Consider the following 14359-nt stretch of genomic DNA (forward strand, 5'->3'; position numbering starts at 1 on the left):
GTTAAAATACATGTACACATGTAGCTCCTAAAGGTTCAAATTTTGGGGTTATGGCAAAGGAATCGTGATAAATAGGATATTGACCTCGACTTTGGTCTACATGTATATGGGAAATATAGGCCTCGTAAAAGACCTCGGCGGACCTCGGTCTTTTACTCGCGCTCAGCCTATATTTCCCATATACAATGTAGACCTCGCCTTGGTCAATATCCTATACATAGTAGGGCATAGTGACATACAATGATACAGTACTCAGTAGGGAGTTGCTACAACAGGAAGAAGGCTCTGCCTCTTCCGCCGGATCTTACCATTGCATGCGGTGGTGTCGATATTCGACCTTCTGCCACAGCGCGTTATCTTGGCCTCATTATTGACCAACACCTCACCTTTGAGGATCAAGTCAACCATGTATGTACATCTGTTTATAAGAAGATAGGAGCATTCCGCCGCTGCCGCCGTACAGTAGACCACACAACTAAGCGAATATTCTATTTATCCCTCATCCAATCCACTATTGAATACGCCAGCAACTCGTATGCTCACTGTCTTACACCATCTTTATACTCTCGCCTTGTTACTTTAAGTCATATCAGCATGAAAAAGGTTTTTGGTCTCCCTCGCCGTACCCCGACTGTCTTTGTTTTGCGGCACGCTAAGTTATACTCCCTCGAATCTCGTCTCAACTTGAGGCTTTTTATTTTTGTTTTCCGCTGTATTCATCAGCTTACAAGTCCTCTTCTTTCCTCAATGTTCACCCTCCAGTCGGCTGCTACTTGCACCGAGAGGCGCACTAGAGGGCAATCATTCTCTTCACTTTCTTTGCCCGCTGCTACCACTAGATATGGCATGTTCTCTATTTCTTTCCTTGGCGCTGATAGGTGGAATTCTCTGCCTGTCTCGTGTCGTCAGGTTGAGCATCTATCCGTTTTTGTTTCGCTCTGTAAAGAGCACTTAGGGTTCCCTGTAACAAGACGGCAACGTCTGTAGGGCCTTCCCTATCAAAATAATAAATTCTACTACTACTACTACTACTACTACTACTACTACTACTACTACTACTACTACTACTACTACTACTACTACTACTACTACTACTACTACTACTACTACTACTACAACCAAGAGTCCATATTATTATTAACCCCCCCCCCCCCCCCCCCCCGGGGGTTATGGACTCTTGCCACAACCCGGATATGAGCGGGGGATTGAGCGCACATGCCAGTGATGCCACGTCCACACAGTCCGTGCGCCAAATTCAAAAAAGTCGTCTAGAAGTTGCACTTTTATTTGCAACCACGGGAAATTTGAGAGGTCTGGAGAAGAAAATTCTCAATGGGACTCAAAATTGACAAACAAGACGACGACCAGCGCTCGAGCATAGTACCTTTTCGCCATTCCTTCGTGCATGATACCCATTCTAATTGATAAACACTACCCTCATGTTTCGTTTCATGCGCAACGGACGAAGCGAATTGTCTTTTTTCGTCCACGAAAGAAAGTTAAGGAAATTGTCATCTTCGCGACACCCTTCGGATTATTTAGTGGGGCATTGTGGGCCAAGGGTATTTTTTCTTTTTCTTTACAACTGTCCCCAGGTACTGAGACGGCGCTGATATCCTAGAAGTTCTGTTGGTGCAAAATGCCAGGTTACTGACTTATGGCGAGGTTTGTCCACCCAAAAATATGGGAGATTTCTTCGATAACATACACACATAATACAGTGAATGGTATTGCAGTCACTGAGTGGGCATCCAAAACGGTTGAACCAAACAAATATGGTATGGTACCTAGAGGCTAGGCACACAAAAATCACTCAGGAATTGGACGCAAGTCCCGGGGCCTTGGTGCGTCATTACACCCGGACATAAAAATGTTTGCCGGCGCACGGCTTTTGCTTCGCCACTTCATACAAGTTTACGCACTCACTCAATTCGAAAGACTGGAACGAGACCAAACCGAATGTGACAACTAAGAGCGAGTTGTGCATTCGTTGGAACAACGTTCGGGCATTGCGAGAAGGATATCAGCAGGGTCCAACAATGGCAGCAACAGCACCAGGTGATGATGGAGTACCAAGGAGCTTGTATCATGCACATTACAGTGAGCAACAAGAGAAACCGTACTGTGGTACGTGAGATCAGAGCCTGGGCAGGATGATCGACACTGTACACTGTGCTACAGCGCCTCAATTGTGCGAGAGAAAACAAACAGACCAGCAAGCACAGATCATGAACTGGTACACAACATTGACAAAGCACAAACCGCACAGCAAAGTTACACGGCATAGCCGAGCGTTTTGTTGCCAATGAATTGTTTGAGAAGGAAGCAGTATTCCTTGTAACATTGCATGGAGTATACGAGAATGCAGAGTCAGAACCAGGCGTAACAAGGCAAGACGGCTACTGTACAGGGGACAGGCTTGACGATCACTTGCATACTCGCAATTTTGGTACCAGGGAATTAGGCATCACGTCATACCGAAGTGACTTCGACACGCTACATTGCATTTATAGCTGTACGGTGAACCTGTTACACGAGCTTCTGTGGAACAGACAGCATGCCAATGACCTGCAAGCACCAACAAACGCAGCCGGTAAAACAAACGCTACATAACTGCCCAACATAAACTTGTACATGCTGATAAGAAGCAAGAATGTGCTTGATGTTGGAAGTTATGCTCGCATATTCAAAAACATGCATGGAAAAACATCAATGACATTGTTCACGAATACAACAGATACATCATACAGGGAGAGTAAGTAATCCTTCCTCCGTTTTGTATACGCGCGCGCGCGTGGTAGATAAATCCGTTCGGCATGACTTTCGATCGAGGTTGCGTTCACCGTAGGGATAGGTGAACTCGAAGCCAACACCTCTCGCTTTCGCTCTACTGCCCCTTTGGGGCCGATGCGATCCTTGTGCCAAGTTGTGGTAGTGGCTCAACAGAACAAGACAGGTGTGTGTGTGTGTGTGTGTGCGCGCATGTGTGTGTGTGTGTGTGTGTGTGTGCGTGTGTGTGTGTGCTCGCGCGCGTGTGTGCGTGTGTGTATGTGTAAGTGTGGTTTCTGAACTTTTCTCACAATCGTATAAGTTTCATTTTTTCGTGAAAACCCAGCTACACTGTGACCGGTACAATCGCATGTCGTTTATCTGGCGGTCAGTCACATGGCATGTCGGGTATCCAACAGCATCGCACTGACAGCTTATAGACCTTATATTTAGTATTAATTTTATAGTCCTACTTCAAGTAAATGTAGACAGTCAGCATCATGAAAGTTGCCATTACGTAGAGTTAAATACAAGCCAGTCTCTAGAGATGAGTACGACTGTCTCAGGGTAATACTAGTGATAAATACAGGTACTTCGAAGTACTGTCTTTTTGATCTGTTAACACAAGATGGCTTTGTAGCTTCAGTCGTCCAGAATATTCATTTTATTCCGCGGGTGCCGCATAATTGACACGCAACTGTACTTGTGCAAGTCTCCAAACGCTACGTAATTGGCCGACATTTACTTGTCCACGGTGATGAGAAGCATGGCTCCTAATTTTTAAATCATGAAAGGATTACATGCGCAGGTACATCCACACAATGTGCACTATCCTGAAGTCGTGCGCAAATATTCAAAATCATTCACCGAACACGGAGAGGCGCACATACCGTAAAGTACCGCGAGAGCGCCCCACCTTGATTTTGCCGCGACAGATTTCACAGCCAGGGAAAGGAAAATCGTATGGCAGAGTGCAACGAAGTTCGTACGGTGTGAGCAACTTAGTGTACTAAGGTCACACTAAGCAGGTTTTTGTGTGGAGCTCGTGTCCGCTCGAAGGTACGGATTGTCTGCAGAACGTGCAATAATATGTGTACAAAGTTCGTGTCGTATAACCTACAGACAGGAGACCACCTCCACAATACAACCACGAAAGGACGAGATGGTGGGGCGCTCTGGCGGTACGTTACGGTACATGTAAATACGAAGGAACCACATGCGCAGCAAGGAGATAAGTCATTACTTTACTTATGAGTTGATGGATAGAAGTTTCCTTTCAGCTGACCATTACCACTCATGAAAGCAGTAGTGAGTGCTGTTGTTCTGATTCACAGGTATATATTCGGCCCTTAGCGCAATGTGTTTTCGAAGCTAGGCACACGATTTGCATGAGGAAATCATGCAAAGATGTGGCATAAGGCCCTACAAACATGACCTAGGTAAAGGGATGCCATTTTATGCATTTGCAGTACTTTGGCATGGGATAATTTGTGGATGATTGTGTTGATCAATTTCACATAATTTCACGACAGGTCATAGTTTATTTAGTGGGGTGTTGTGGGCCAAGGATCTACGACCATCTCTTTTGCATTTCGAACAAGTAGACACTTTCAACAATTCATACAGAAAATGCCTTCAGTGCAAAACATACCGTTCGGACACACCAGGCAGTCCTTTCCAGCCTTAATTTTCAAGTGCAGACGTATCCACGATGACCTTCGAGTGAACTGCGGCTTGGAACACTTTGAATACGAACCACACACTCAAACTAACTAGACCACCGCATAGCTAGTGTATTCACGGAGCCAAAGAAGTCTCCTTCTGCCCCCACAGGGTCTTGGTTAGTTCTCTAGAAGGGACGAGAGCCATACCTAAATTCAATAAATTCTCCAATTCCAAAAGCCTCAAATGAAGGCGTCTTGGTGACTTCGTTTCCCGCGGTTGCAAATAAAATCAGCCCTTGAATTAGGAGGTTCTGCTATACGTGAAACGTAGAGAAATCACGTAGAGAGCAGGTGTCTGGGTTAGAGTCTACGGCTTCGCGTGTTTTGGCTCCAGATTTCTACGCGGAGATGGGGTTCTCTACGTTGTGGCACACGCAGAGAAAATGCGTACGCATTTGCTGGGTATCGATCAACTGCATGCAGAAAACTGCCAAATATGGAAGGGGAATTCCCAGTACACATTCCACGTGACTTCTCTAGGTGAAACGTAGAGCAGAACAGGATTTCTTTACGTTACGGGAACGCGAAGAAAGTTCGCGTGATTCTTTGCGTCGCGTTCCCAAAACGTAGAGCAGAACCTCCCTAGTACCCCTACACGTACACGTAGACTACGTACCGGTAGTCCGGTACACGTACATGCGGCGAACCATGACATCATAGATACACTCGGTATATCTACAAACTGCAGGGCTAGTACTTGTACAGAAACACGTGGGCGCCATCTTGGTTCACGTGACATGTGTCACACCATGCTGTGTACAGGGAATCTTGCCGTACTTCGCGTCGACTCTGGCCTGTTCAAATCCACGCAAGTGAGCCACAGTTCTCTCTAGCAGGCTGAGATTTTGCAGGCACCGAGTTCAGATGTGGGCAAAGGGATTCACCGAAGGATTTTTTGATTTTCGCAATTTAGAATTCAAATAACACCCTCAAACTCGGTAAACGTGTCCCACCTCTAGGATCGTTTTGGCGAAATTCGCTTCGGTGAAAGTATGGAGCATCTTCTACTGAAAATTTTGAGCCATCGATTGTCAAAATCGGCTGATGTGGAGCTCACTTGTGTCGTTTTGAAGGACGCCGCGCCACGCGACTTGCGCTGGTTCTTTCACAAACGGAAGACACCAGTCAGAACTGCAAACTGTGACAGAGTCAGTGCAGTGCGCACGGCAAGGAAAAGAAGGAGACGTGCATTTTCCATTTGTTGCACTGTGTCCTTTGCTTTTATTGTTCACTGATACCATGTTCGCAAAATCTTGAGCTAGAGAGAAGACTGACTTACAATCTTATTCATCTAGGCTTCAGCGTGATGCACGTATTCCAGACCATAGGAAATATTGGGAAAGGAACCGGGAACCACGAGAATAATTTTTCTGGAGCGAATCCAATTATTACCATGGTTCCTTGTTCTTGAACACCGCGCTCCACCACATCGTCAAATGTTTCTGCGAGGTAAGGATTTCAGGACTACTGTCGGTTTGTTCGACCTCGGGGCGATCTGATCTACGTCCAGCTGGCCATGATACTGAGCCGAACTGGCCACTAGTTCGCTTCTTTCTCGACTCGGGATAATCAAGCCGGTCAGAGTGCGATTTCCTACCCTGGATGCGATCCATGGTGCGGACTGAAAATAACTACTGAACACCTCCTTGTACAAGCACTGACATACAAGACCGGTGGTGGATACAAACTGACCACAGGAAACCCTAACAGCACCCGCTCTGTCAAAGAAAGTCGAAGGGAAGCAGTTCGAACTAGTTCAAGCACCACCAAAAAATAAAAACTAGCACTTGCTCTTGCAGCTAGGTCAAAGATCTGTACTGGCAAGTACACTTTTGCGCAGTCGCGACCCCGCATCACGTGCGGGTATCTGATGACGTAGCGTGATTCAAGATGGCCTCTGACGTGTTCCCGTTTTGTGATCCCAAATACCAGCCCTGATTACTGATTTGTAGTGAAGATGACGACGTCGACAACCCATCACCAAAAAATACAAAAAAGTGAAAACCTCAGTTTGAAAGAACATGACTTGATACGATGGGCACGACGAATGTTGTGGATGGAGCAAATAATTTCATATTCAGCTCATAACTTTGCTCTGCATCCTTGCTACTTGCAGGCTCCGTGTAGCCTGGACAGTGGAAGAAGGATTCGAAGGCTGATAGAATGCTGGTATTGTTTTTAGTTGACGATGCAGCAGCAGCAGCAGCAGGAGAAGCAGATGCAACCGAAGACTAGGATATGGAAGGTTCGCATCAATGCACGAAAGTTTCCCAGTCTCGTTGTAGGCTGTTGGTGGAGTTGATTTCCTCAGTTCACTGATCCATGCCGTAGTGAACAAGGCGCTGTAGATAATAATAGAAAAATGCACCCCAGAAGTAGGTACTGCAATGCTCGACCTGAATTTACACAGCTAGCTAGCAAGCACGCTGGTTTCAACGCTGCGTCACACGGCGGAAAGAGGATCAACTTCAAGAGTGAGCAGTTCCAACGCGAGCTGACGCGTGCTCTTCTGGAAGTGGATTTCGGCCTGCAAGTTGAGCTACCGCATGACCGTCTGGTGCCTGCCGTGCCACAAAGACTAAACTATCTTCACTGGGTTGAGGATTTAGTGACTGGTGGTGATGATGCTGCTGGCCACATTCCTCGAGGTAGCACTGTACGAGGAGTTGACATAGGTGAGAAGAAGTGCTCCTTGAGCTTCGCCATGCTCCGGTTCTGTGAAAACTTACTTGTGTGTGTGTGTGTGTGTGTGTGTGTGTGTGTGTGTGTGTGTGTGTGTGTGTGTATATATATGTCCGTGTGTGCGTGCGCGCGCGCGTGTGTGTGTGTGTGTTTGCGGGTGAGTGAAAAAAAGGGAAAAAGAGAGGAGCCATAAGTAATAATAGAAAATAATAAGGACGGGTTACGAGTTACGATTAACTGTCCGTAAAAGTAACCAGATCATATACAGTCAAAGAGTGCAACAGCATGCCAGGGAGCACTGAGGCACTCAGTGGACAATCAAGTTGTTGGCAAATACACCATTCCGTTTGTACTTGTACGCGACTGGACGTGCATACCTGTTTTTTTTTTTGTGTTCGCTCACTATGTGCTTGCTCAAGGTACCGGTGCATCAGCAATTTTCTCTCTGCTTGCTTCTAAGCTGAATGGCTGGTCCATGGTGGCCACCGAGGTGGATAGCACCTCCATCGACTATGCGCTTGCCAATGTCAAGCGTAACGACATGGAGCAAAGTATAGATGGTAAGCTGGAGGCAGGCTGTGGCCTGCGGGAATTGTCGTAGAATTTCCGGGCAACCCATCCCTTCTCTGTATGGCTGATTGGCTGAAAGGTAGCGTGGCCTAAGCTTGATCAGGGGCTTTACCGGGGGGAGGGGGGGGGGGGGGTACCTTCAAATGAGCGTGTACTTGCTGCTGGTTGTATGCTTCCATTGTACTGTAATCACTTGTGAATCAGATCCACAATCCACCGTAAAATGTTCTTTTTTTAACCTTGCTCCTGAGATACATGTAGCGTGTTGGCTGTGAGCTGTAATGTGGTGTACTCTCACGTGTGTGTGTGTGTGTGCGCGCGCGCGTGTGTGTGTGTGTGTGTGTGTGTGTGTGTGTGCGTGCGTGCACATATATGTGTGTGTGTGTGTGTGTGTGTGTGTGTGTGTAGGTGCGTGCGTACAGTGTGTGTGTGTGTGTATGTGTATGTGTGTGTGTCCATGTGTGTGCACGCGTGCGTGTGTGTGTGTGTGTGTGTGTGTGCATGTGTATTTCATGGCATTCTGCTTGCTCCATCCCAGTTGTTCGCGTGTCACCCGATGAGTTCTTGTTGGCACCGCTCTCCCGCACATGTTTCCCTGGCGACGTCCAGTTCTTGTTCTGTATGTGCAATCCGCCATTCTTCAGCTCCGAAAAAGAAGCTAGTGGATGTAACAGCCGGCCAAACCGACCTCAGCCGTCAGCTACCTGCACTGGCGCAGGCACCGAGATGGTTGTGGACGGTGGTGAAGTGCATTTTGTCGGGCGAATCCTGCAAGACAGCCTCGTTCTCAAGGATCGGATAAGGTACGGTTTTCCGTGCAAGGAAGGGAGGTACCGTATAGTCGCGAATAGAAGCCCCGGGGCTCTATTTTTCCAGAAGACAGATTGGGGGGGGGGGGGGGGGCTATATTTGAGAGAGGGTTCTATTCGACAGGGGGCTTTATTTTTTAATAGAAACATCAATTGTTTCAACCTATTCCTGCTGATCAGTACATGCAATGACTGCATTCGATCATTGCACGGTAAGCACCCGTGACTGCAGTTTGTGTGCAATAAGTGCACCATGCTGTACGTGCATACTGTGCACGGTTCATGTACTCTCACTGCATTGTACAGACTTTGCGGGCTCGATTATAGCCCCGGGCCTTTATACGAGACAGGGCTTTATTGTTTCGATGCCGTCTGACAGACGGGCTCTATTTGAGTGGGGGCTTGTATTCGCGCGTGTATGGTATTATAGGTATACCTTGAGTTCCTCAACAACGGGATTGAAACTTTTTTTCAGTCTTTTCTCTATTATTAAAATAACTGTTATTCATATTTTTTCTTCAGACTTTTCCCGTTTGTCTCTTTCCCTCAAACTAGTGAAGTTATTCATATAGGAAATGTTTACAGTGCAATTAGTCGTCCTTGCAGCTAAAATATTACTGTATAACTGCTGTCTCCGAAACGCTTGTTTACTAGTAATAGTTCTTCATATAATAATTATCAAGTTGAAAATGACTTCAAGGCAGAATCTCTAGATTTCTGGCCGGAATTGATGTATTTGATGTACGGCCTCTTCACCCCACGCGCGTGTGTGCATGTGTGCATGTTTGTGTATGCAACTATTATTTGTCCAAAGAGTTGTATTCGCTATCTCTTGCCATGGCTTTCTCGAGTAGGTCGTGAGTAGAGTTCATGGCAAGTTCCAGGTGTTGGTTTACATGCCTGGAATCCGTTCATTCTGATCTTTTGAGAATATTCAAACATGGGTCCAGCGTGTGTAAGAGAACGTGCCCAACAACATCTGTTGAAAACCAGCCTCGTGATTATCCCCCTGTGTTCTGTAGATGGTATACAAGCATGCTTGGTAAGAAGTCGAGTGTGGCCGCGCTGAAACGAACTCTTACTGACTCTCAGGTACGTACAGACGCACACACACACACACACACGCACACACACACACTACTACTACTACTACTATAGCATGACTGCCCATTGGGCAATGTCACCCCCGGAGGGGGCCAGAGTTTGGAGTGCACCGTCATTGGCAGGACTTCTGGTGCCTCGTCAAATCTTGCTGTCGTCGGAAACGTTTCGGGCAATGCATGCAGATCAGCGGCAGTGATTCCCTATCGGCTGCAGCAAGACGTTTTCCACGGTTGCAGTTATGGCGGTTAAAACCAGCCCGGGACTTGAAGCAGCGATTGCAGCGTTGACAATGCTGGAAGCAGCAACTAGCGAGAGACGCCGTCAATGCCGTATCTGCATGTTCAGGGAGTGCAGGCTCACACACACACACACACACACACACACACACACACACACACACACACACACACACACACAGGCACGTATATACACACACACAAGTACATATAATTATTATGCTGAATTTACTCATTCTCTCCGTGTTTCTTAACATAATTATTGTAAGCCGGTGGTAACGCGGATGTGTGAACTTTACTACTTTTGAAGTAATCTTACTACTTTTGAAGTAATTTTACTACTTATTCTCTGTTTGCAGGTACCTTGTGTAGAAACGACAGAGTTTGTCCAGGGCAAGACACGCCGTTGGGGTATAGCCTGGTCATTCTGCAATGACATTGCTGCACATGCTGCTCCATGTCTGGCAAGCACTTCTTCCTCTGGACAGGTGAGACTGAGTGTTGTTCGCTGGACTTGCTACTGCATGTGAAATACTCCCTACCTGTACATGTACCTATAGACACAGGCCCCGCGGAACCGGTCCGGTTGGTCAGTTTATCACCGGACCAACTTTGTGGCCACCAACAAATGTTTCCTACCGTGGAGGACGTGTGTACCCGCCATATCACACACAAAGTATAAAAGGCTATGAAACTACCGGACCGACCAATCAAAAAACTGCTTCCGGCGGTACTGAGACAGGTTTGGTTGAAAGGTGTGTTTGTGTGAAATTTGAGTCTAGCCCCCCACCCCCTTGCTAGCCGCTCACGTCTTGTACTTTGGCTTGGGATGCCAACTTACTCATCTCTTTGTCTGCCACATACAGGCCACTGGCAAGAGCCGCAAGCGGAAGAGGCCGCTGCAGTGCGTAATACCCGCAGCAACAGCAGCAGCTTTGCCACAATGCAACCCAGTGGCAGTGGCAGGCGATGCGTTGGCTTGGGCCGAGTGCCGGGTTGAACAGGTGCTACGTGGTCTCGAGGTGAGTTGTGCGACCCATGGGGCAGATGAACACAGTGCTGTGCTGGACAGTTTAGGTATCTTATCGAGGAGTGTACATCTCACACTCGTGAATGCCTCAACAGTCCGATATTGCGTGTGGCAGATACATTGTGTACGCGCATTCCAGTGCTGTCTCTGTCAGGTAAGCGTTGGAGAAATCCCGTGTGCAGGCACTATAGGTTGAGGCGTGGACATGTTCCCCCAATGCCATGCATGCTATCAGCCAGAAGCTATGAGTCTAGCAATCAAACAGGAACATGGCGTAAAAAAAAGTCACGGTTCGCTTGAGGCTTTAGTTTGACTGGATTTTCAGCATCCGTAGCAATGCCACCACACTGCAAAGACCAAAGGCGCAGATGCAGCTCCTAAAGCGGTGGGAGGTGAGTACTAGTAGATCAGCCCACCAAAAAATGGTCAAAGACCGAAAATCCCATTCACTGCATCCATGGCATATAGACCTCAGATAAATGTTTGTCTATGTGTGCATCATCACACCTGGTGTCTGTTCTGCCCTGTGCATTAGATCGTATTTTCGTGCACGTCATCAGGAGGAACCCGGTGCTATGCGTGCTCCGCCGCGACTGTCACGTGGACACACGGACGGAGAAAACGGCGGGAGGCAGTGCTGCAGGCACAGCGGCAGCAGGAGGCAGCACATGAAGCGGCAGCCGCGGCTAGAGCTGCGTCGTCTGCTCAGGTTCGTAACGCGACGGACACCTCTAAGTCCACTCATAGTGATAGTGCTGACGCACTGCGATCGCACAGCCCTCCTGCAGCTGTCCATGGTGCCGGTACTAGCTCACCGTCAGACCACCTCAGCACACGCCCAGATACACAAGAGGAACCGCTGTCGCATTACCGAACGTTATCACAGCGTGATCATTCGGAAGACCCAACCGCAGCGCCATCGAAAGCAAGCACTAACCATGCTGACTGTAGAAGTGGCGCATCAGCGTTACCAGTCCTTGAGTTCTCCATTGTGTTGAGCCCAGCAGAAGAGGAGGACAAGGGCACCACCATGGAAGTAGACTGCGACGCAAACTACAACCGGGAGCTACTGCACCAGGTATTCCTGTACTTGAAGAACCAGCTACAGGTAGGTGAAAGACAGTGACTTCGCGGCGAAACAGTTGCAGCTGGCGGTGGTAATTGAACAAAACCCAATCTGTCCGCCAATGCCTCTATTTGTGTAGACTGCGATGACAATGTCTTGATCATTGGCAGGTGAAAAAGGCCGAGTCCTTGAGGCATGCATCTCCCGTGCAGATTGGCGTACATTGAGTCATTGACACAACCTCATTGAGATAATTCATCCAACGCTACAAATGGCCCTCTTGCCTTTGACTAAAGCTCAATAATTATAGTAGAGTTACTTGTATCAAGAAGTAAAGAGTGGACTCTCCACAACTTCAAGCTGAAAAATGGAAGGGGTGGACCCTCCACAACTAAGCTTAAAAATGAGAAGGGGTGGGGTGGCAGGTACTATGTATTCATAAAATAATGGTAGCAATAAATACATTCTCTGAGAATAGTCATCACAAATCCAAACATACACATACAGCACAGGCCAGCTGTGTAAAAAGAAGAGCTCCTAGCAACGAGACACACACACACACACACACATACTCGTGCACACACACACATACACACATTTTAAGTTCGTCTGTAGCGATAGCTCTGGCAGGCCGAGCCAGGCAGATCTGCTCCAACTGCCCGCTGTGTCCCGCCAGGCATCCTGAGTCCTGACATGGTGACGGCTAGAGGTAAACAATGCTGATCAGCTATGCTATCCAGCCCTATACCGCAATGGCATTCCACATCTCCTTGGCCAATGCTTGAGCCTCGGTATCGCCCGTGTAGTCCAGGAAATCGACCGTCCAGAACGCCACACCGTGCAGTTTCATGTCCTTGGCACGTCGGTACTTGATTTTCAGACTCTGCACGTCATCATACCACACCTAGAGCAAGGAGAAGCAACACAGGTTGAAGACACCAGCAGGACAACAGGCTGGTGAGTGGTGGCAATGCTGCCATTGGGATTAAACTCTGCCCAGTGGAACCCGCCTTCAGCGACTACCCTAGCCCTGAAGATGCATAGAATGCATGTTGATGTAGTCGACTTATGGCCCACTCGTGCACAATCTCGACCAAACGCCATATCGGTACTCACCAGCTTCGGCGACGGGATACAAGGTCACACTGTACTGCTAGCATGCTGCCACTACGAATCTGATCATGGTGGCCACTAACCCCCTGACACCTGATCATGGGGTGTGGTGATGTCCCAGGGAAGCTGATCATTGGGTGGTGATGTCCCAGGGAAGCGGAAAGTGAGATCTTGACCTATCCCTACCCTGGTACCCGGATCCGTGATATGTATTATACTATGCAGGGTTCTAGCCAAAGGGGTGGGCGCCCCCCCCCCCCCCCACTCGTTTGTCGATTTTAGCGTCTTTTCATGCCATTCAACGAAAATGCAGCCTCTAGTCACTACTAGAGGGTTCACAACGGCACATTTGTGTGAGGTGAAGTCGGGGATTCGCCCCAGAACGTTGCATTTGCCTTTGGCATGGCAAGAGACTTTTAGAAAACGGAACAATGGGTTGCGGGGTAACTGTCTCCCCTGCCCCCACCCCACTATTTTTACCTGGCTTGAACCCTGCTGTGGGTACTGACCTGGTGGTGTTTCCCGTCCGCCGCCATGAAGGTGTAGAACGGTGCTTCTTGCTCTGTATTCCACTGGCGCTTGGCTCCGCTGGCTTTCATGTTGCTCATGATCCAGGAGAACGGGTACTCCTTGCCAGCAGCGTCACTGCAGTTTGCGCCGCGGAACGGAACCTTGGCAATGGCGCATACATTTGTTTTATTATCATACGTCTCGCACGGGTAGTTGTACCCGTACCAGGGCTGGCCCAGGAGGAGTTTTTCCGGGGCGATTCCGGCCGCAATGTACTTCTGTACCCCGTCGAATGTTTGCGCCACTGGCGAGTTGGACATGGCTATGCATTGCAGCGGCGGGAAGATCTGGCTGCGCTCGTCGTACGACATGATGGCCAGAAAGTCGGTGACTTCGGCCATGCCCTTGACGTCGTAGCACCGTCCGTCAATGCAGTCCGGCGACCAGGCCACGTCAGCGGTTATCTGGACGTGCGCGTTGTGGCGCAGCAGAGAATTGCGCGTTTCATTGATCAGCAGTATCAGTGCGTGGCGCTCAGGTGAGTCCGCAGCGATAGGACTCTCAACGTCAAAGTTCACGCCATCAGTGTGCTGGGTCAATGTGCGTGCTGTGATGTCATCCACCCATTTTTTCCGGTCCGCAGTGCTGGTCAAATTCGCCACAGGGAAATTGCCAGGCAGCACCACTCGCACATTGTTGGTATGAGCATGGCAGAGCATCTCGTCGGCGTCGCTGTCCCATGTTCT

At 48.4% G+C, this 14359-nt stretch overlaps 2 protein-coding genes and 1 long non-coding RNA gene across 3 annotated transcripts; 1 reads left to right on the forward strand and 2 right to left on the reverse strand.

Annotated features, from left to right (window-relative positions):
• Nucleotides 1–1909: 1909 nt before the first annotated feature.
• On the reverse strand, nucleotides 1910–4715 carry LOC135816636 (uncharacterized). The gene is made up of 2 exons (XR_010553426.1): nucleotides 4421–4715; nucleotides 1910–2568 (listed from the first exon to the last, which is right to left on the reverse strand). It is a non-coding gene; the product is annotated as an uncharacterized LOC135816636 (long non-coding RNA).
• Nucleotides 4716–6513: 1798 nt separating this feature from the next.
• Nucleotides 6514–12287, forward strand: LOC135817836 (RNA N6-adenosine-methyltransferase mettl16-like). The gene is made up of 7 exons (XM_065331114.1): nucleotides 6514–7168; nucleotides 7595–7735; nucleotides 8284–8548; nucleotides 9577–9646; nucleotides 10254–10382; nucleotides 10761–10916; nucleotides 11460–12287. Exons 1-7 carry the CDS (start codon nucleotides 6856–6858, stop codon nucleotides 12048–12050), a joined length of 1665 nt encoding a protein of 554 aa, XP_065187186.1. The 5' UTR covers nucleotides 6514–6855; the 3' UTR covers nucleotides 12051–12287.
• A 105-nt stretch (nucleotides 12288–12392) lies between these two features.
• On the reverse strand, nucleotides 12393–14359 carry LOC135817837 (di-N-acetylchitobiase-like; the record flags this gene model as incomplete). The annotated part of the gene is given in 2 exon segments (XM_065331115.1): nucleotides 12393–12894; nucleotides 13613–14359. Coding segments are annotated over 2 exon segments (909 nt in total), but the record flags the coding sequence as incomplete, so codon positions are not given.

The sequence above is a fragment of the Sycon ciliatum genome, chromosome 5 (genome assembly GCF_964019385.1).
Source record: "Sycon ciliatum chromosome 5, ocSycCili1.1, whole genome shotgun sequence".
In the NCBI taxonomy this organism is placed as follows: Eukaryota; Metazoa; Porifera; class Calcarea; order Leucosolenida; family Sycettidae; genus Sycon; species Sycon ciliatum.

What these genes read in the sequence shown, in the direction of transcription:
- LOC135817836 (XM_065331114.1), top strand. Translation starts at nt 6,856, where the DNA reads ATGCACCCCAGAAGTAGGTACTGCAATGCTCGACCTGAATTTACACAG. An exon ending in TGTACGAGGAGTTGACATAG is followed by an intron (nt 7,169 to 7,594) that starts GTGAGAAGAAGT and finishes TGCTTGCTCAAG; the next exon opens with GTACCGGTGCATCAGCAATT. An exon ending in AGGTGCTACGTGGTCTCGAG is followed by an intron (nt 10,917 to 11,459) that starts GTGAGTTGTGCG and finishes CCTGTGCATTAG; the next exon opens with ATCGTATTTTCGTGCACGTC.